Source organism: Leucopleurus acutus (assembly GCF_964270905.1).
Source record: "Leucopleurus acutus genome assembly, chromosome: 20".
In the NCBI taxonomy this organism is placed as follows: Eukaryota; Metazoa; Chordata; class Mammalia; order Artiodactyla; family Delphinidae; genus Leucopleurus; species Leucopleurus acutus.
In genome coordinates this window covers 28,131,510-28,154,413 of record NC_139162.1, presented here as the reverse complement: position 1 = coordinate 28,154,413, position 22,904 = coordinate 28,131,510, and the positions used below count along the sequence as shown (strand labels likewise).

Genomic DNA, 22,904 nt, shown 5'->3' with positions numbered 1-22,904 from the left:
ACTCGGATGGTGTTCAATGAAGGGTAAGAAATCCGCGCAGGCAATTGTGGGATCGCTTTCTCCGGCAGGAGCCGACTCTAACCACGTGGGAGGGGTGAGGGCGGTGGCTGGGTGCGTGTGGGGAGGGACAGCTCAGTCGAAGGCCCCGCCCAAGCCCCGCCCAAGCCCCGCCCATGTCCGTGTCCTCCTCCTCGGGTCTCCATAAAGTTCATTTGGCGGCGCGCCGCGCGGGGTCTTCTGGGAAGGCCGGTCTCGGCCAATCAGGAAGCGCGGGCGAGCGGCGGGAGACGCGGCCGCCGCGTTTTCTAACCCGGACCTGAGCGGCTGACGCGGCTGCAACGCCAGGTAAGGGTGTTTGTGGCTCCGTCCTTTCGACACGGGGCAGGTCCTTGAACCTAAGGTCTAGAGGCTGGGCGGAGCCCGGTCCCCGTGCTCGGAGCCGTGCTGCTCACACTTCCCGTTCGCCTCATGGCAGCCGGCACGCCTGACGCCTGCGACACAGCGCCCTGTCGAACCGCCCCCCATTATAGCGTCGGGCTGCGCTCCGGGAGTGCTTGCTATCTGCTCTCTTTCTGAATGCGGAGCCTCGGCCCCCTGGCGACCCTCCTGTCCCACTACAGCGCTCTGCCGGCGCGCCACGCCCACCCCTGCCCTGCGAGTCCACCCTTGGCTGTACCGGTACCCCTCCCCGCCATCACACTCCGCCTGGTATCTTCCTGACCGCGCCCTGTCAGCTCCCTCGCTCGCTCCTCGGGGATACTCTATCGGGAGGCGTTTTCCTCCCGGGAAAGGGACTACCCTGTGAGCCTTGGCCTATCTCCTCTGTCTGCATCCAGCGGAAGGCGCCGTCCCATGCAGGGAGATGCTAGTGATTAGAACCTGGAGGTGGCCCGCACTTTTCTCTGGGCCCACAGCACCCCATCCTCTGCAAAGGCAATGCCTGCATTTATTGGGTCTCTTTTTTAAAAATTACGGGGCCGACCGCAGGAGTCTTTGTTCCAAGTTTGGACGACCCATTGACAGAGTTGCTGGTCCAGGTTTGCCCTTCTGTCGGGTGTGAGAAGAGGTTATGATTTGTTTAGACCAAAATGTTTTTCAGCAAGGGTCACCTTTCTGTTCTGTTTGGGGGCTGTGAGAGGGTGCCCTTGGGCATCGTATCCTTCCTTCTTTCTTTCAGTTATTCTTCTTTGTGAATTTGTGTTTGGGACATTTTCATTTTTTATTCGTGGTGATCTCACTCGAGGCTCATCGTTCTTAATGCCTGTTTATTAGGTTAACAGATCCCACATGAATATCTCCAGCCTGGGCCTCTCCCTTGACCTATATCCAGCTGCCTACTTTAATATCTCCACTGTGATGATTTGTAGGGAACTCAACCTGAACATTTCAAGATAGGGCTAGCAAGGTTCCCTCCACTTCTCTTCCCAGACTGCTTTTCTTGCTGTTTTTTTTTTTTTTCTCAGTAATGTAAAAGGCTCTGACCGTTAACCTTTGAGTCATCCTTAACTGCTCTCTTTCTTTCTTTCTTCACATCCAATGCTTGGCATCCTGGACCAGGTCACCATCACCTCTCCTGGATTATTGAAATAGTCTCCCACCTGGTCTCCTGGCTTCTGCCCTGGCCCCTATTTTCAGCACAGCAGATAGAAGGACCCTCCAGTGGGTCCCCATCTTGTTTAAAGATGAACTCCTTACAGTGAGTTATATGGCTTTACATAATCTGACCCACTGTTATTTTCCCACTTTCGTTTTCTGCTACCCTCTCCTTCCACATGGCAGACATGCTCCGACCTCAGGACCTTTGTGCTTGCGATTCAATATTCATATGGTTCGCTCCCTCACTTCTTTCAGGTTTTTATTCAAGGGTCACCTAGTGAGACATTCCCCACTTCCTATCTTCCTTTATTGCTTTAGTCGTTCTTATATTTTACTCATTTATCTGTGTATTGTTTGTTTTCCCCCTCTAGAACATTATCTGTTTTGTTCCCTGATGTATCTCCAGCACCTAGACCTGGCACACAGTAGGTGCTCAACAAATAGAAAATAAATCCATGTTCCTGACACTGTTAGAGGCTTGGGGATCCAGTGGTGACTGAGATAGGCCTGTGCTCACTGAGCTGCTGTTTCTGTGGAGCACATCATCAGCAATAAGCCCGCAGGGGTAGCATGTAGTGGCAGGGCCTTTTTAAAAAGAGGGCAAGGATGTCTGAACAGAGACCTGTTTGAAATCAGAGAGGGGAGTATCTCGGGCAAGAGCATTCCTGGAGTGGGAACAGCAAGTGCAAATACCCTGAGGTGGGAACATTAGAGATGTGGCGAACTTGAGTGTCTAAACCTGCTTCCTGATGGGCTGAGGTAGAAAATAAGGTAGAGAAAGATAGATATGCCAAGGAGAAGGAGGGGTCAGAGCAAAGACCTGGAGGTGAGGACCTGAGGTATGTTCAGGGAACAGGTCACTTTAATTCAGCAGACATTTTATTCGGTAACTTTTTTAAGTTTGTACCAAACTTAGCAGCTGAGAATTCAAAGCTGAGCAGTCAGTGGACCTCACCCTACAGGAATTCTCCATGTAGAGAGAGAAACAGACTTGGGAATAAAATCATCACAACTCTTCACCTGGCCAGGGAAGAACAGTAATAGATGGTTGAGAATAGTGTGGGAGGGGTTTGAGGTAGGTAGGACTGTCCCAGCTGACTTTGCAAGGTCCACAGGAGTTCCCATGTGCCAGGGTATGTTTGTGTTCTAGCAGAGTGTACACCTGTATGTGCCAGTGTGTGAAGGGAGGAAACAGCATGAGGCATCCCAAGGAGTAGAGAATTGCTAGAGTATCTTTGCTGGGAGGCAGTAAGAGATGAGGATGGTAAGGGTGGCAGTGCCCATTCTTTGGAGGGTGCCCCTATTGGCCGTGTCAACGCATGAGCACTTCCTTCTGTAGGAGATGGAAGGTGTTCCTGAGGGTATAAAGCCAGGGGAACGTTTCAGAAAGACCTCTCTAGCCAAGGGGAGTGTAGGTTAGAGGAACAAGAAGGCTTAGACTGTTGAGGTAATCAGGAGAAGAGCGTGAGGTTAGAGTGGGGGCAAAAGAGATGAGGGTTCGACTTTCCGAAAGGTTTGGGAGATAGACCTGGAGATTGGATGTTTGGAGAGGAAAGGGAGCCTGAGGTGGTTTCTGGATGAATTGACTGGTGCTAATTGTTTTATCAAGAGAGACTGGAAATGCAGGAGGAGGAAGTGGTGCTGGTGGTGGTGGCAGTGGCAGCTAAGAGGGGAGAGAAGTGAAGCGTTTGGGATAATATGTAGTTTGAGGCATCCACTGGTCAGCCAGCTGTAGATGTCAGGTGAACAGTTGGAAATATTGACCCTGGGAGAGAGCTGGGCTGGACATAGAGATACGGAAGTCACCTTTGTTTTGATAGGTCAGTGTCCTTGCCTGGGCCCAGATAGGCGTCCGAGGTCCATGGAAAGGCAGCCTTGAGCCTCCTGGCACTGCCTGCTTAGGAGTGTGTGTGTGGTTCTCTTGGATGCACATGTGTATGTGAACGGATTCAGAGAGGTCTGTAGCCATCTGGGAGATGAATGGCTGTGGTAGGAATTGTAGTTGAAGTTCAAGTGGATGTTATCCAGAGAAATACATAGTGTGAGAAGAGGAGGTCCAGGGATAGAAGCTTGGCATTTGAGGGGTGGGTAGGTGAAGGAGGCATAGCAGAGGAGGCTGAGAGAGGGAGGAGGAGGAGGAGACCCAGGAGAAGGTGGAGTCTCCACGTCTTGGGAAGAGAGAGTTTCAGGAAGGAAGGAGTGGTTAGGATGTCAAAGGCTGTGAGAAAGGAAGGATTGAAGAGTCCATTGGATTTGGCAGTTGGGTCAGTGGTGACTGCCGGGGAGTTCAGGAAATGGGAGGCAGGCAAGCAAAAGTTAGATGGCAGTGGTGATGAATGAATGACGCGTGACGGGATGGCCGTCTCTTTATGAAGGGAGTGGAAGCCAGAGGAGGACACGGGGTCGAGGAAGTTTTTAAAAATAAACTTCTTATTTTAGATTTGTTTTAGATTTATAGAACACATGCAGGATAGTACGGAGTTCTCTGTACCCCTCACCCAGTTTCCCCTACTGATGAGGAATTATTTTAGGGAAGGAGAGACCTAAATCCTAGAAGGAACCAATGACAGTGGAAAAAAAGGACAACCATCACTTCCTGAGCTCTGGCTGTGCGCAGGTCTCTGCCATGGGCTTTACTTCTATAATCTAATGCCATCCTCACGGCAACCCTGTGATGTCAGGCTTACTCCCTTCCCTGTCTCCCTCGTTTCAGTAAATGGCACCTTCATGGTCTGAGTTACTCAGGCTTAAAACCTTGGCATTGTCCTTGACTTCTTTTCTCCTCTCACACTCTACATCAGCAATTCATGTCTACACTAAATCTACTCTTAAAATATAGTATCCATGAATCAGACCCACTTTTTGTCTCTTCCACCACTATCACCCTGGTCCGCGCGGGTCTCAGGTATCACATCTGGGTGATGGAGTAGCCTCCTGACTGGTCTCCCTGTTCTTACTTTGTCCCCTCAAGCCCCCTGTCTGTTCTCCACACAGCAGTGGGAATGAGCCTTAGAGAAGGCTCAACCCTTCACTGGCTCCTGTCATAAGTAGGCTGAAATCCAGAGTCCTTGGTGCTGGGAAGCCGACATGATCTGACCCTGTCCCAACCCCTTCTCCCACCACCCTTACCCATGATTATGTGCTTCAGCCACGTGGCCTCCTGCTCTTCAACTATGCAAACTACACTTCTGCCTTGTTTCCTTGGCAAGAACATTCTTCCCCCAAATATCTACATAGCTCACCCCCTTACTTCAATCAGGTCTCTGCTCAAAGGTTTCCTTTTAAAAGAAGCTTCTCAGAACACCCCAGCTAAAGCAGTCCTACCATCCACTCTGCTGCATTTCCCTGTTTTACCTCCCTCATAGCATTTATCAATACTTGGCATCATGTGTCTATATGTTTATGCATTTTTATTGTCTGTCTCCTAATAGACATAAGCTCCCTGAGGCTGGGGAACTTTGTCTGGTTTTTCCATAGCTCCATCCCCATTGCTTTGAACAAACAGTACCTAGCATGTGGTAGATGCTCAATAAGTATTTGTTAAATGAATGAAGGAAAGCTGCCTTATAAATCACCATGACCTGAGTGGCTTAAACAACAGAAGTTTGTTTTTCTGCAGTTCTGGAGGCTAGAAGTCCAAGACCAGGGTGCCACATGGTTGGGTTCTGGTGAAGACCCTCTCTCTTTTTGGCTCGTAGGTGGCCACCATCTCAAGTGTGTTCACATGTACTTTCCTGGGTGAATGTGTGTGTGGAGTAGGGGTGGGAGATAGAGGAAGCAGTTTTCTGGTGTCTCTTTTTAGGAGGGTACTGATCCTGTCATGAGGGCCCCCTCTTCATGACCTCATCTAAACCTAATTACCTCCCAAAGGTCCCTTCTCCAAATGCCTTCACATTGGGGGTTAGGACTTCAACATATGAATTTTAGAGGGACACATTTCAGTCTGTAGTACCAGAAAAGTTCTGTTGTGCTTCCTCCCAGTCATTCCCCATCCCCACCAACCCCCCGGATAACCAGTGTTCTGATTTCTAGCACCACAGATTAGTTTTTTCTCTTCTTAAAATCCATATAAATCGAATCATGCAGTGTCTTTTTTTGGTGTCTGGTGCTTTAGTTCATTCTTATGTCTGTGAAATTTATCCCTATTGTTCCATGTAGCTTTAGTTTGATCTTTTCCATTGCTGTGTGGTATACCGGGGAATGACTACCACCATTAAAAACTCAAATGATATAATTCTGTATATACAGTGTTTGAAGATTATTTGGGGTCGGTGGGGGGGCAGGGGACTCAGACTTTAGAATCTGATAACAACTATAGTGCTTCTCTTATATTTTTAAAAAAATGTATGCATATATTTCCTGGGGTTCCTGGTGCCTGTGATGCTGGTGTCATGGCTTTCAGGACAAGAAGCCTTCCTTAGTTTACAGCAGGGTTTCTCAACCTTGACACAATTGATGTTTTAGGCTGAATAATTCTTTGTTGTGGAGGTTGTGCTGTGCATCATAGGATGTTTAGCAGCATCCCTGGCCTCTGCCATCTAGATGTCAGTAGCACGTCACCTCTCTCTCTCAGTTGTGACAACCAAAAATGCCTCTATATATTGCCAGTGCTCCCTGGGGAGCAAAGCTGCCCCCAGCTGAGAACCGTTGGTTTCGAGAGATGAGCCAGAGCCTTTTGGAGGTAGACTTGGTGATCTGCCCCCGATTATGCCAGCTGTAATATGGGGCCTGTATCATTCCTCAGTTTCTTTATACAGATACTTTTCATCACTGCTAAAATGGGGCTGCTCCTTCCAAGGACACATTCATTAAGTGAGTTTAAAGACTGAATTAAAATATCCCACGTCTGTAGATTCTTCACGGCGGGCAGGACCTTAGAAATCACCTGAGCCAACCCCTTCCTCTCACCGGTGGTGAAACTGGGATCCAGAGATGAGGAAGGGCCGGTCCCAGGGTCAGAGAGATGATGCAGGGCAAAGCCAGGAAGGGGTGCACAGTTCTACTCCAAGAATTTGTCAGAAGGTAGGCTGTGTGGTTACTTTATGTTTCTGTGTGATGCCAGATTGCTTCTCTTTGCTCATTGAAGATGAAATAATACAAGTGTTATGTATCAAGAAAGCTGATACTACACACTCCTTACTGCAAACACTGAGTCATCCAGGCCCATACTTGTACTGAATCACTCAGGTCTTTAATTTCTCTTCTGTCTAGGGTAATTTATTTTAATTCTTTGTTTTTTTGTGTTTTTTTTAGATTTATTTTATTTTATTTATTTATTTTATTTTTTTCAGCCAGTAGCATTTATTTACAACATGTTTACAAATAAATCTATTACTTAAAATAGAGAACAGCTATTAAGAAAATTTTTTCACACACACACACACACACACACACACACACACACACTGTATTTTATTTTTACAAGAGATAAATAAACTGACACCAAGCATTGTAAATGGATGACCACAACAAAAGCAATAATGACTGCATTTACCAAACACGAAACACACTCATACTATGTCATAATATTGACATTCAGTCCAGTAATCCTCCACTGTAACAGCTCCTTTATTTTTCAGTAAAAATTGATTTGTATATTTTTCGCCTCTGAGTCCTTGTGGGATTTTTTATTTTTTTATTCAAACAGAAAGTCACAAAAATTATAATCATCCTCATCAGTTCACTCAGTCCCATGTAATTAATTTTTTTTTCATCTTGATCTTTTGTTAGCACTTTTATGAATTCATGAGTTTTCCATTAGAGTTCTGAAACTCCTTTTTCATTCAGTTCAGCAGTATAGTCAGTTACCAGAAACGTGTACTTGTCAGAGTCTTTTCCATGAATTCCTTGAAGATGAAACCCTTTTATAGGAACATATTTGCAAAAGTAGTTCTTTGTTTTCTCCAGAAGTCTACCTTCTGAATAATGATTAGGTCTAACTCTTTTACTTAGTTTCACAGGACTATGAAGAGTTAATCCAACAGCACTTTTTTTGTTGTTGTTAATCATTGTTTTTGTCTTCTAGAGGCATCTGAAACAATAGTATCTGTTAGGATGTAATTTTCTTTTGGTTGTTGTAATTGACAGCTGACAGATATAGTACAAAGTAGAATGATGCTGTCATTTAACCATAGTTTATGTATTCAGAAGAAGAGAGGAGAGCAGAACCAGTCTTCAGCTTTTGACACCTCCTGTGAGGCTTTCCTCATTAATCTTGGTGTTGGACATTGAACACTGTTCTTGTGTTTTAATCCTGTTGCAGTCTAATTAATAATAAGTTTGAGGGCAAGATTTCCACTTGAAATTCAATGCTAAATTTCTTTTGAATTACACCTTCATTGTGGAAATTTGTATTTATAATTAAAACCATATTTGATGGTGGGGAATGTAAAAATTGTACATTTAAAAATTGCAGGTGTCTCCCAGAAGTTCTTACTGAATGATATGAAGCTGTGATTAAATGTCATAATTTAGTATCATATATTTGCTAGAAGATTTTTTTGAAACAGAGACATTTATAATTGACAAAGTGTTGCCAAGTTGGCAACTTTGGGAAAAAGCTAAAATAGCATTTTACAGTGATATAAATCAGGAGAGTTAATAATACCTTCTGTGTATCATCAACCCCTTGAAGGAGGTAAGCATTATCATCTCCTCTTTAGAGATGAGGAAATTATTTGGGTTTTATCCCCGAGGTAAATCAACTGATTTATTATGAAGGATGAATGGCCAGGTAAAGAGGTACATAGGACGGGGTCCGGAAGAGTCCTTAGCACAGGTGCTTCTGTCTTTGTGGAACCGGGGTGCACCATTCTTGCAGCGTGTGGATGCATTCATCAACTGAGAAACTCAACAAATCTCATTGTTCAAGAGTTTTTTTTTTAAAGAGAAAGGTGAATATATGATCCAATTTTTTAAAAATTTTATTTATTTATTTATGGCTGTGTTGGGTCTTCGTTTCTGTGAGAGGGCTTCCTCTAGTTGCGGTGAGCGGGGGCCAGTCTTCATTGCAGTGTGCAGGTCTCTCACTGTTGCAGCCTCTCTTGTTGCGGAGCACAAGCTCGAGACGCGCAGGCTCAGTACTTGTGGCTCACGGGCCTAGTTGCTCCGCGGCATGTGGGATCTTCCCAGACCAGGGCTCGAACCCGTATCCCCTGCATTGGCAGGCAGATTCTCAACCACTGCGCCACCAGGGAAGCCCCCAAGAGTTTTTATAGAGCTTAATCTGCAGCCCTTGCTTTCCCCAGAGGTTGGTGGGTGAGGCTGAAAGTTCCAACTCTCTAATCACTTGGTCTTTCTGGTGACCAGCCCCATCCTGAGGCCACCTAGCTTAGCCTTTCCAATTTACCTCAATTGCATACATTCAGGTGTGCTTAAAAGGGGTTCCTTGTGAGTTACAAAAGACTCAGAACTTCAGGACATTCCAAGGGTTTTAGAAGCTGTGTGCCAGGAACTTGGGGACAAAGACCAGATATATTTCTTATTATACTACACTACTCTTTTTTGGCTTGATTAAATATTTAACATGGTTATATTGGGAATGTGGAAATGACCATATTTTTCATAATTAAGACACATGTTAATAGCAAGTGAACCAAAATTATTTGATGCATTTTTGCTCTGCCCTTTTTTTAAGTTCATTTCATCCTATATGCCATTTGGAGATTTTTTTTTTTCTCTTTGTTAAGAATGTTTATGTGCCTGGAAGGGACATTTTTTTGGACACTGAATGACAGGTGAGTGCTGACTAATTTGAAGAAATGGAAGTCTGCCCAGTCCTTGGTTTTAGCTCTAGGTGAGAGCTCTGTCTAAAGCCGTGGCTTTAATTTTTTCCCCTAGTTAATTTCTCATCATCCTCTAGGTGTGGTGAAGAGGTCTGGATCTTGGGAACTTCCCACTAAGAGCATTCGCCATTTCTGTTTATATATTATTATTATTTATATATATTTAAAATTTATTTATTTATTTTTGGCTGTGTTGGGTCTTCGTTTCTGTGGGAGGGCTTTCTCCAGTTGCGGCGAGCAGGGGCCACTCTTAATCGCGGCGCGCAGGCCTCTCACTATCGTGGCCTCTCGTTGCGGAGCACAGGCTCCAGACGCACAGGTTCAGTAGTTGTGGCTCACGGGCCCAGTTGCTCCGTGGCATGTGGGATCCTCCCAGACCAGGGCTCGAACCCGTGTGCCCTGCATTGGCAGGCAGACTGTCAACCACTGCGCCACCAGGGAAGCCCTATTATTTATTTTTAATTTTTAAAAATTTTTTGGCTATACCGTGGAGCATGTGGGATCTTAGTTCCCAGACCAGGGATCGAACCTGCACCCCCTGCATTGGAAGCACAGTCTTAACCACTGGACCGCCAGGGAAGTCCCACCATTTCTAATATAGCAGGGTGTCTGCAACCTCTGAAAAACAGTGGGTCATTGTCCTTCATTTTGATGGGGTACTTTTTATTGAAGTGCAATACACAGTCAGAAAAGTACATAAATCACGAGTCTATCTCAGTGAATGTTCTCAAAATGAACACACTATTAAGCAGCACCCAGAATAAAAAAACAAAGTTACCAGCCCCCCAGAAGCCTCCTTTCTGCCTCCTCCTGTTCCCCCCCACCACACCACCCCACCACCAAAGGATAACCAGTCTTGCCTTCTAACAGCAGTGATAAGTTTGCCCTTCATTTTAAGGCTTACCCGGGTGTTTGAGGAGGTCTGTGGAGGCTCAGTAGGACTTCTTCCAAGAGGCATGGAGAGCAGTTTGTTGCTCAGGGCCCTCGTACCCTGCCATGCTCTCTGAAGCACCTTTCGGTGTTTCCAGAGGCCACTCAACAATCAGGCTCAGAGTCATGCTGACAGAGAGGAGCTTTAGTGCTGTCTGTCCTTGCTGGCCTTTTCCGGTCGAGCCCCAGTTTTGCTGCATTGACTGTTCCACATCCCACTTCTGTGGATTCTTAGTGTGGCTTCTTCCTGGCTCCCTCCTCCATAGCTCCCCAGGGGTGCAGCTGGCATCCAGTCTCTGCGTGTGTCTTGGCCAGATTTTTTTCCCAACACAGAGCTTGGACTTCACCCTCTCACCTCCGCTCCGGCTAATCATTCTGGTTCTCACTATTGGACAAAGCCAGTGAGGTTATTTTCATGATCAGTTTTCAGTATCTTGGGTCAAAATTGATATTCAGTTTGTTTAACCCCTATATTTTGTGGCTAAATTGATATTTATTTTGCAGAAGGGTTAAAAATCATCTTTAAATGTGTAAAATAAACCATATGTTTAAAAATTTTAATGAGATGGTGACTACATCAAAGTATACATTTGGAAACTTTGATAACTTTTTTGTAAATCAGTTTCCACTGGTTGAGTTATAATGCAGGACAGATCCAGTTTTTCCCAAATATGGTATCATATACATTTCTCTCTTCTCTCAGACAGACATGGAACAAGCTTATTTTCTACTCTAAACTTATATAGCACAGTTCTTCCTGTATGTATATTTGTTCTTTTAGTTTGGAATTTGTTCACCTGAAAACTGGGCTGTTTCTTCTAAAATATCACTGGGTTTTTGTCTGGGTATTTAGAGGGAAAGCACTAGTCTGGACCAAGTGTGATCTGAATTCATGCCATTTATACTGTCTCTGCCTTATGCTGTGCAGCCTCAGAAATGTTAAGTATCAGTTGGTAGTCGGAAGGGAATGTTTTTGCTTTGGTCTCTGCTTGCCAGTGGGTGCTGATTTGGCAAGAGTGTGTAGGAAGCCTTCAAGAAGAACAGTCTCCACAAACGGAAGAATAAAACTCCCATTCATTCAACAGATGAGAACCTACTATGTGCCAGGCACTGTTCTAAGAACCTGGGGTACCTCAGTGAACAAAACAGGCAAAAAACCCTATCCTTGTGCAGTTTACATTCTAGCTGGGGGTGGGGGGGAGTGCTGAGGGTGGTTGCAGGTTGCACTCGTAAATATTTTGTTATAGGTCGGCATCAGAGGCAAGCTGACAGTTTAGCTGAGAGAGATAGGGAATCAGCCATGAGCATATCTGGGAGAAGTGCGTTCCAGGTAGAGGAAGTAAGGAGTACAAAGAAAGCCTCTACGGCAGGAATGTGCTTGACCCACTGGGGGACCAGCAAGGAGGCCCCAAGGGTGGCTGGAGCCCAGGAAAGGAAGCGGGACAGGACTGGAGATGAGTCTAGGAGGTAAGAAGAGATGGCTTGCTTCTGTAGGACTTCACTCTGTACAAGAAGTTTAAACAGAGGATGGGTGTGATCAGACTTTCAAAGGATCACTGATCGCTGGATTGAGAAGACACTGTAGGAGACAAGGGCTGAAACCGGGAAGCCAGGAAGAGGTGAGAGTGACTTGGGTGGGGGAATGTGGTGGGAAGAGGTAGATTCTGGGTGCATTTTGACGGTAGATTTGAAAGGCTTTTTTGGCCTATTTGAATGTGGGATGTGAGTCAGGGAGGCCCTTAAGGATTTTGGCCCAAGCAACTGGCTGGAGCAGGCCAAGGAGCAGGTTTTGTAGATGAAAGGTTAAAGCTCAGTTTGGGGCATATTAAGTTTAGGATGTTGTTTAGAGATTCAGCCTTTATTTTACTATGGTCAAAATAATTCTATTTAGTTAACTTTTAAAAATCATATTTATTGGACCATATTAAAGTAAATCATGACTTTTATTTTGCATTTATTACCCTCAGATCCATCACTTTAAATCTTTGTATGGGCAAGTCATTTGAGAAGTTGAGCATTTCCTTTGTCTGAATTTGTCTGACATGGAAATGTTACGTGAAATGATAGATATATTTTTTTCCTTTATTTTTCTTCTTTTTTTGAACATAAAAAAGTTTTGTTTTATTCAGGGAGTTCCAGAATTTTCCTTATGAAGGAAAAAAAGTATTTCCTTCTCCTTGGCTCTGTTAGACAAACTATTTTTATCTTAGAGTAAAAAAAAAAAGTGTGGGGAGGGCTTCCCTGGTGGCGCAGTGGTTGAGAGTCCACCTGCTGATGCAGGGGATGCGGGTTCGTGCCCCGGTCCGGGAAGGTCCCACATGCCGTGGAGCGGCTGGGCCCCTGAGCCATGGCCGCTTAGCCTGTGCGTCCGGAGCCTGTGCTCCGCAATGGGAGAGGCCACAACAGTGAGAGGCCCATGTACCGCAAAAAAAAAAAAAAAAAAAAAAAAAAGTGTGGTGGTAAGAGGCAGCATATTTCTTTTTTTTTTCCTCTTTCTGGTGAGTGACCATGTTTCTGGTAGTTCATAGAACATCACTGGCCCTATAGGTTTCTGAGGAAAAACATATCTCCATCAAGCAGGAGCCATCATTTAATTATACTCTCTGCTTCTTTCTTCTTCTGTCCCTGAGAATACCTTCTCAATCTGTGATCCACATTTTCTCACAGGTAGAGGTGGCCAGTTACAGCTTGATTCTATTAGGTAAAAAAAAAAAAAAAAATGACAATGATTATCTAGAAACTTTAGGTAAAGAGTTGTAGTGTATATGACTTTTTGTCTAAAGATTAAAGTCAGCTTGGCACTTCATAAAGAATACCAAAATGTCTTCATGTTTACTCCAGCTGAGCTATTTTTGTTTTAACCTTGTGCCCTTGCCTTTAAAGTTAATGTCCTTTAATGTTCATTTTTAAAAGTCCTTATTATGCTGCTGTGGATTTATGGTGGAAACCATGCTCTTTTAACATTAACCTGAGCTTCATAGCTGAGATATAATTATATATTACATTAACATTGTAACTACAATTCTAGACCACAGGGATTTCTAAAGTACAATAGAAGCCATGGGTTTAAAACAAAGGGGAAAAATATAATCAAGAGCTACTATTTAAAGAATATTGTTCTTTTTTTAATAAATAATAATTTTGTTAACCTTTTAGCAATGTAACTTTTTAAAATGATGTTGATACTATTTATCTTCTATTGACTTAAATAGTGGTAGGAGTTAAAAACTCCTTCTCTTAGTTGTGAACCTTATACAAGGATGGTACAGTATATAGAAGATTCATAAATGCATTAAATATCATATATGCATTAAATATCAACATTGTTCACAGAGCTTTTCTCAGTTGTTGGAGAAACAGGTGATCTTGCTAATATTCATGGTCTAGAAGCCAGCTGCTACTTAAATTAATATAATTATTAGTTGCAACAGCATCTCTAAAAGTAGTAGGTATATTAAGTCATATTCTGAATGTCATATATAATAAGCAGACATGGATCTCTGCTCTCAGAGATAAAGCTGAAGAATGAGTGAATGGAGACTTGGACATGAATTTAAAAAGACTGTCTTTTATGTTAGCGAAGGAGACTAATGGGATTAGTCAGAAGACCTGTGTTCTTCTGGTTTCAGTTCAGCCTCATTGCAGCAGAGAGTATTCTAGGCACAGAACTGAGCTCTGTGGACTGGAGTTCCTTCTCTGTCTTCTCAGGGTCCTCATGGAGTTCTTTGGGAATCATATGAGATGAGATGGCCATATAAATTGCCAGCCGTCTGCAGGTGGAGGTGTTTTTCTGTCTAAGACAGGTGGAGGGAGAGGAAGTTTGAGGGTTCTTTACGCCTCCCAGAGGTTGCCACCATGGCTTCTGTTGCCTTGTCGGCTTTGAGTCTGAAGTGAGGCAGGAATTCTGATCTGTGCTTTAATATCTTTGCGTTTGTTCTGGTGGCAGAAATCAATCTTGGGGCTGTCAGTATGGACAGAAATGATCTATTTCTTCTCAGTCTGACTCATTTTCTCTGTCAGGACTGTTGTTCTTGGGCTATGTTCAGGAACAAATCCTGCTTGTTGACGAGCTGTCTCCTTGTCTGTTTACAAAAAGTCCTAGTGTTTGTTAAGCTTGTGACAGGTTCAGGCAGTGTTTGAAGCCTATCTTTCCTCTTGATTTGGGTCTCTTCCTTTTTCTCCCCCACCTAGGATCTGCATCTCCAATGGATACTGAGGGGTTTGGTGAGCTCCTTCAGCAAGCTGAACAGCTTGCCGCTGAGACCGAGGGCATCTCAGAGCTTCCCCATGTGGAACGGAACCTACAGGAGATCCAGCAGGCAGGCGAGCGCCTGCGTTCCCGTACCCTCACACGCACATCCCAGGAGACAGCAGATGTCAAGGCGTGAGTACTGGTGGGGAGGCAGCACTGGTGCTGGGTGGCTCGGGGGCAGGATCTGCTTCTTTCCTGCCTTGAATTTGGATGTAGTCTGTAAAAGACAGATACAAGCCAGAGTCTCAGGAATTCAAGAGAGGTTTTATAAACAGGTCAGCAGCCTTGCTTTGTCTCCCTGCCTCCTGGGTTTTCCAGCCTGTCTGCCTGACCAAGCTGCAAGTCCCTATCACAGGCAGAGATGATGAGGGTGAGAAAGGGCGAAGGGCTTTGTCATACAGAAACCGTCCCAGTCGTTCCTGCTTGGGTTCACTGACTGTTGGTGATAAATGGCTCACGTAGTATATTGGTAAATGTGGGTCACACAGATAAATGTTACCTTCCAAGCCAGAGAGGGCCCAGTGATGAGCAGAGTTTTTAAGAGTACTTGGAAGAAACTGATGAGCAGTTAGTGATGAGAAGCCATCCAAGTGAGGAGTGATCCTGTCTGCTTACTGTCAGCGACCCCAGAGGCTGCTTCTAAAAGGCCTTGGAAATGCAGTGGCTGCCAGTTGATTGTAGAAGAGGAAAGTGGGTGAGCCTCAAGAGAGTGCAGCAGGAGAAAAGTGCAGGTTGACTGGCCAGTGGCTGCTGCTGCCTCACAACATGCTTTGGGTTGTTGATTCCACAGACATGTGTTTGGGATCCCCACTGTGCCAGGCCTGGGCTGTCTCTGGGACTACAACCATGAATTAGACATGGTCCTTGCCCTCAAGAAGCTTATTATTTGGTGAGGCAGGAAAAAATCTCGCCTCTTTCCATAAGAAATGTGATTTACTGGTTACTTACTCTGCATCAGTAAGATTTTGCTTAATCCTCACAACAAATAGTAGGACTGTGGTCCCTGTATTACAGATGAGCAGCTAAGGCTCAGAAAGGGCAAGTAACTCTCTCAGATCACACAGCTGGTGAGTAGTGAGTCAGGATTCAAACCCAGTGAGGTTGACTCCAGAGTGTATGCTCCTTTAGCCCTGATGGAAGGGTCATGGGAGGATGCAGAGGTGCTGTTACTGGTGACCTTGCTGGGTCTGGAAAGTGGCTGAGATTCTCTGTGGGAAATACTGTATGGGAAATCGTCAGTCATCTGCTCAGTCTTCATTCCTTAAACTTGATAAGACCTAAGTGCTGGTGTTAAGGTGGGGACATTGTTTTGGATACATAGTAAATGTCACAGGGGGTGAGTATAAGGGCTACATTTTTTTTTCCCAACTAATCTTGAGAGCTGAATGTTTTGGCTGCTCTGCTGAGTCAGTAAGGATGTTGTAGAAATTCTTACGTAGGCCTCCCCAGAATTTTATTTATTAAAATACTAGTTAGTTTGTGTTCTGTTGGTATTGGTAAAGGCAAATCAGGGGAACCCTGGCAGGGGTTTTTCACTATCCAGCCTTGTAGCTAAATGCAGCCAACTGCTCCACTACACTTTTCCTCAGCACCCCATCCAGCCTTTAGACATTTCTGCTAACTTGCCCTCCGTGCAGGCTCCTACTGCTGCTGCTGCTGGTTGCCTGCAGTTACCCCGGGTCTTTAGCGTGCAGGCTTTTGCTTGTGTGAAAGGATGCTGCTGGAGCGAAAGGACTGTGATGCCAGCTGAGTTGCTATAGTTATAATTTAATTGCATTAGCTTTACAGCCTATTAAGTGCAAAAAGGGAAAATGTTTTCTTGGGAACAATTATCAGTCATGCTCTCTTTCTTGTAAATTTCCATTCTTCCTCATATCTTTCTACCTTAAATTCATCATTTTAGGGAGGAGGAAGTTGGAACATTGAAAGAATGGGTATAGGGTGGGGCAGGTGCTCAAAAAGAAACCAAAGGGCTGATGACTGTATTTTTCCATCTCCTTGATAGGCAGAGACATAAAGTGTGATGTGAATATTTCAGTACAGGATGAGGGCAGAGGAGAGAAGTGAATAGGGAAAATTTTCTTACACGAAATAAATTTTGAAAAAAATTTCTGTCTTCAAGATTTTATTTAAGATTAGCTTGTAGACCTAAGAGTGAATTGTTCTGTGTTGAAATTCATTTGTTTAAATAGACTTTGTTGGATTTTTCATTTTAGGGAACAGATTTGCTGGCTTTTTTGCATGTGTGATATTCTTAAATTGTAAAATACCTTCACACATAAAGAAGCATATGTATAACATATATAAAGGTATAAATCAGGGGTTGGCCGACTAAGACCCAGGAGCCAAATCCAACCTGCTGCCTGTTAAAGTTTTATTGGAACACAGGCACACTTACTTGTTTATGTATTGTCTATGCTGCTTTTGTGCTACAGTAGCAGAGTTGAGTAGTGATGACAGAGACTGTATGGCCGGCAAAGCCTGAGGCACTTAACTGTCTGCCTTTTACAGAATAAGTTTGCTGACTCCTGGTGTAAATAATAGGAAAATGAATGAATACTCCTGTGCACATGTCACAGTTAAGACATGGAATATTATCACTAGCTGTGAAGCCCTCCCTGGGTACACATCGTCAATTGCATCCCCCCTTTTTCTCATTGGAGATGCCTCATTGGATTTTTCCATTCAGCTCAGAAGCCAAACAACCTAGAGGTGTACAAAGAAAAATGCAGCAATCATTCTCTCTCCCTAACTTTACCCTCCAAGGTAATCAGTGTTATTAATTTACTTATTCTTTCACACTTTTCTTCATGTTCAAGCAAAGCATGTATAAACATTTATTTACCCAAAGTTAAACAGCAGATTATAACTTTACTATGCTCGTACTAACTTACCTTTTAAAGCACTTACTGTCAGACATTGTGCCAAGTACTTTACATGCACTTTATACTTTCCTCTTAAAATAACCCTGTGAAATAAGTGTTACTGTCTCTGTTTTATAATTGAGGAGAGTCAGATAGCAAGTGGTCGGTCACACCAGAACTCAAATCCAGCTTGGGCAGTGAGAATCCCTCACGTTTGTAAGGCACTTTCAGTTCCCCTAGGCTTATAATAGGTGCTCTCTTGACTGGTCTTCACAAGCCTGAGAGGTGAGAGGGGCAGGGTTTTCCTTCACATGTTAGCAGGGGAAAAAGGAAGCTTGGAAAAGTGATGCACCCAGGATTTTCAGTCAGTAAGTGACTGGTGGGACTAACTCAAGCCTCTTGACTTTTTTTCTGCTCCCCATGTATACTGACTGAGAACAGCTTTTGTCCTTCTGTTCTCCTGGGACTGGACTGTTTGACTCCAGCCTCTCTGGCTCTGTGCTCAAGAGAAGCTGCCTGGCGTACAAAAATTGGGGCAGGTTGGGGGCAGGGAACCTTTGGGTTTTTCCACCCTTAGAAGCTGAAAGTTTCTGGTACAGCCTTTATTTGTAAAACCATCCCTACCCTAGATTCCCTGCCTCCCCCATCAGAACTTCTGCATATGCACTGCACAGGCCCACAGTTCCTCCAGGCACCAGCCACTTGGATGACCTTTCTCTTCTCATAATTCTAATAGTTAATTTTTTTTTTCTTTCTAATAGTTAATTTTTAAATGCCAAGGTTCCCAGTCCTGGTATGCCTTAAAATCACTAGGCACTGGATACGTTCTCATGTATCTCTGGTGGAGATAGAGTGCCTGCGGCACAGAATTTGGCAATAGCTAGTGCATTTACTCTTGACCCAGCAGTCCCGCTTCCAGGGAATCTCTCCCAAAGATACACTGGCAAAAGTACGAAAAGATGTGTGCACAAGGTTATTCTTTGCAGCATTATTTGTAATAGCAAAAGTTGGAAACAACTCTGACATCCATCAATATGGGACTGGTTTAAAATTGGTACATGTGCATAGCTTTTCAGTAGCACAAAGGAACAAGAATATACACTGCCATGGATGGAGCGACTCCAGGCCATATCGTTAAGTAAAATAAACATGCAAGGTGGAGGAAAGGGTATAGTACTTTATCATTTATTTAAGAAAGCAGGTGAAAGAAAGTCCATATTCATGGATTGGAAGACTTTATATTATTAAGATGGTAACACTCCCCAAATTGATCTATAGATTACATGCAATTCGTATCAAAATCCCAGCTGGCTTTTTTGCAGCAATTTGTAAATTGATCCTAAAATTCATATGGAAATTCAAGGAACCTAGAATGACCGAAACAATTCCTTTTTTTTTGTTGTTGTTGTTAGTTGAGTATAATTGACCTTCAACACTATGTTAGTTTCAGGTGCACAGCATAGTGACTCGATATTTCTGTACATTACAAAATGGTCACCACAATAAGTCTAGTTACCATCTGTCACCGTACAACTTTATTACAATATTATTGACTATATTCCCCATGCTGTGCATTTCATTCCAGTGACGCATTTATTTCGTAATTAGAAGTTTGTACCTCTTAATCTCCCTCACCTATTTCACTCATTCCCCCCACCTCCCTCCCCTTTGGCAACCACCTGTTTGTTCTTTGAATCTATAAGTCTGTTTTGTTATGTTTGTTCATTTGATTTGGTTTTTAGATTCTACGTATAAGTGAAATCATATGGTATTTGTCTTTAAAGCTTTAAAACTCTTAAAAGTAGGTGTAAATCTTCTGACCTTCTTGGATGTGAAACCAAAAGCATAAGTGACAGAATCAAAAATAGATAAACTGAACTTCATCAAAATTAAAAAACTTTTGTGCTTTAAAGGACACTATCAGGAGAGAAAACAACCCACAGAATGGGGAGAAAATATTTGCATATTACAATATATGTTGAATAAGGGGCTTATACCCAGAACATATTAAAACTCTTACAACTCAATAATAAAAAGACAACCCAATTTATTTTGAAGTATAGTTGATTTACAATATTATATTAGTTTCAGGTGTACAGCATTGTGATTCAATATTTTTACAGATTATAGTCCGTTAAAAGTTGTCATAAGATAATGGATATAATAATTCCCTGTGCTATACAATATATCCTCGTTGCTTATCTATTTTATATATAGTAGTTTGTATCTTTTAATCCCATACCCCTAATTTGCCCCTCCCCCTTTCCCTCCCCCTTTTGGTAACCATTAGTTTGTTTTCTATATCTGTGAATCTGTTTCTGTTTTGCGTATACGTTGGTTTGCATTATTTTTTAGATTCCACATGTAAGTGATATCATACAGTATCAGACTCTGTCTGACTTATTTCATTAAGTGTAATGTTCTCTCAGCCCATCCACATTGCTGCAAATGGCAGATTTTCATTCTTTTTTGTTTGTTTTTTGTTTTTGGCTGCATTGGGTCTTCGTTGCTGCACGGGCTTTCTCTACCTGTTGTGAGCGGGTGCTACTCTTCGTTGCAGTGCGTGGGCTTCTAATTTTGGTGGCTTCTCTTATTGTGGAGCACGAGCTCTAGGCACACGGGCTTCAGTAGTTGTGGCGTGTGGGCTCTAGGGCATGCGGGCTTCAGTAGTTGTGGCGTGTGGGCTCAGTAGTTGTGGCGTGTGGGCTCTAGAGCACAGGCTCAGTAGTTGCAGTGCATGGGCTTAGTTGCTCTGTGGCATGTGGGATCTTCCTGGACCAGGGATCAAACCTGTGTCCCCTGCATTGGCAGGTGGATTCTTAACCACTGCGCCACCAGGGAAGTCCCTCATTCTTTTTTATGGCTGAGTAACAGTCCACCATATGTGTGTATCACATCTTCTTTATCATCTGTGGCTGGGCACTTGGGTTGTTTTCATATCTTGGCTATTGTAAATAGTGCTGCTGTGAACATTGGATGCATGTATCTTTTTGGTTTAGTGTTTTCATTTTTGCCAAGTACATACCCTGGAGTGGAATTGCTGGATTATATAGTAGTTCTATTTTTAGTTTTTTGAGAAGCCTCCATATTGTTTTACTTAGTGGCTGGACCAAAAGACAACCCAATTTTAAAATGAGCAAAAGATCTGAACAGGCATTTCTCCAAAGGAGGTATATTAATGTCCAATAAGCAAATGAAAATACGCTCAACATCACTAACCATCAGGGAAATGCAAATCAAAACCGCAATAAGATACCACTTCACCCCCACTAGGATGGCTGTAATCAAAAAAGACGGATAATAACAAATGTTGGTGAGAATGTGGAAAATATTGAAACCCTCGTAAACTGTCAGTAGGAATGTAAAGTGGTGCAGCCACTTTGGAAAACATCCAGCAGTTTCTCAAAAGGTTAAATATAGAGTTAACATGTGACTGAGCAGTTCCACTCCCAGGTTTATAGCCAGGAGGAATGAAAACGGTTGTCCACACAAAAACCTGTACATGAGCGTTCATAGCAGCATTACTCATAATCACCAAAAAGTAGAAACAATCGAAATGTCTAACAGCTGATGAATTGGTAAATAAAAGTGGCATATCCATATAATGGAATACTATTTGGCAATAAAGAAGAATGAACTACTAATACATGCTCCAACATGGATGAACCTTGAAAACATTATGCTAAGTGAAAGAAGCCAGTCACAGAAGACTACATATTGTATAGTTCCATTTATAGAAAATGTCCAGAATAGGCAAATCTGTAGAAACAGAAAGTAGATTAGAGGTTGCCAAGGGAGTGGGTAGATTAGGGGACATAGGGAGTGACTGCTGGTGGGTAGGGTGGTTTCTTTTCTGGGTGATGAAAATATTCTAAAATCGATTGTAGTGGTGGTTGCACAAATCTGTGGCTATACTAAAACCCACTGAATTATACTTTTTTTTTTGAGATTCTTTTTTCCCCTCTTATTGCACTTACTTTTAACACTTTTATTATGGAAATATTAAAACATACACAATAGTAGAGAAAACAGTATAATAAACTCCCAGGTACCCATCACCTATCATATCAACATTCTGCCATTTTTTAAAATTCTTTTTAATTTTTATTTTATATTGGAGTATAGTTGATTAACAATGTTGTGTTAGTTTCAGGTGTACAACAAAGTGATTCATTTATAAATGTATCTATGAATTATACATTTTAAGTGGGTGATTGTATAGTATGTGAATTATAGCTCAATAAAGCTGTTTTTAAAAAGTACGTAACACAAACATATACATAACTGCTAATAAAAAAAGAAGGAAGGTGTTTAAAAATAGCTGAGCTTTACTATAATCAGGTATGGTAAGACATGCAAACATGGATATGACATGACTGTCATGAAGGAAGAAGTTTCTACTCACATTTCTTTTTTTTCTGTGTGCGGGCTTCCTCTAGCTGATGCAAGCGGGGGCTGTGTGCGGGCTTCCTCTAGCTGATGCAAGCGGGGGCTACTCTTCGTTGCGGTGCACATGCTTCTCATTGCTGTGGCTACTCTTATTGCAGAGCTCGGGCTCTAGAGCGCAGGCTCAGTAGTTGTGGTGCACGGGCTTAGTTGCTCCGCGGCATGTGGGATCTTCCCGGACCAGGGCTCGAACCCGTGTCTCCTGCATTGGCAGGCTGATTCTTAACCACTGCGCCACCAGGGAAGCCCTCTACTCACATTTCTCTGGAAACAGGAGGCAGGGCATGCCATGCAGGGCCACTGAGGGAGCACTGAGGTCAGCCAGGGGGCAGAGGAAGCAAGGGGAAAACCTGGGCGAGAGCCTTTACTGAGGTTTCTCTGGGAAGGCAGAGTGAGCAGGCTTAGGATTGGCTAGTTTGAATAGCCTCAGTGAGCTCTAGGGTAAAGTTGTCTGGTACCTCACCCTGAGATGATTAGAGCAGGGGATAGTGACCCATTGAAGGAGGTGGTTGAGGTATGGGCTCTGGATTGATTAGGGTGCGTATGTTCTTATATGTGCTTACAGGCCTCTAGGAATTAGCTAACTCTGGGAGAGGCAGTCGCTCCAGTGCCAGCAAGGCCCGAGATGTCAAAGCAACAAATACAGGAAATTAAAAGGTGTGATTAGGGCTTCCCTGGTGGCGCAGTGGTTGAGAGTCTGCCTGCTGACGCAGGGGACGTGGGTTCGTGCCCCAGTCCGGGAGGATCCCACAGGCCGCGGAGCAGCTGGGCCCGTGAGCCATGGCTGCTGAGCCTGCGCGTCCGGAGCCTGTGCTCTGCAACGGGAGAGGCCACAACAGTGAGAGGCTTGCGTACCACAAAAAAAAAAAAAAAAAAGTTGTGATTAATATAAATGGTGTAAAGAAACAAAGGGTTACCTATAGGAAAAGGGAAAAAATAAGGTGAAGATGGACTTTTTTATAGATTTGACTTTGGAATTGTATAAATATTTTGTGTAATTATAAAACAAAACTAAATTTCAAAAAAGGAATT

General features: G+C 43.5%; 1 protein-coding gene across 1 annotated transcript in view; it reads left to right on the top strand.

Annotated features, from left to right (window-relative positions):
• The first annotated feature begins 281 nt into the window (after positions 1-281).
• The window catches only part of NUP93 (nucleoporin 93), a 102,544-nt gene continuing 79,921 nt past the window's right edge, over positions 282-22,904 (top strand). Inside the window, exons 1-2 of the mRNA XM_082861848.1 lie at positions 282-345; positions 14,502-14,694. Coding sequence (XP_082717974.1) covers positions 14,516-14,694 — 179 coding nt within the window. The 5' untranslated portion in view covers positions 282-345; positions 14,502-14,515. The remainder of the gene's footprint in view (positions 346-14,501; positions 14,695-22,904) is intronic.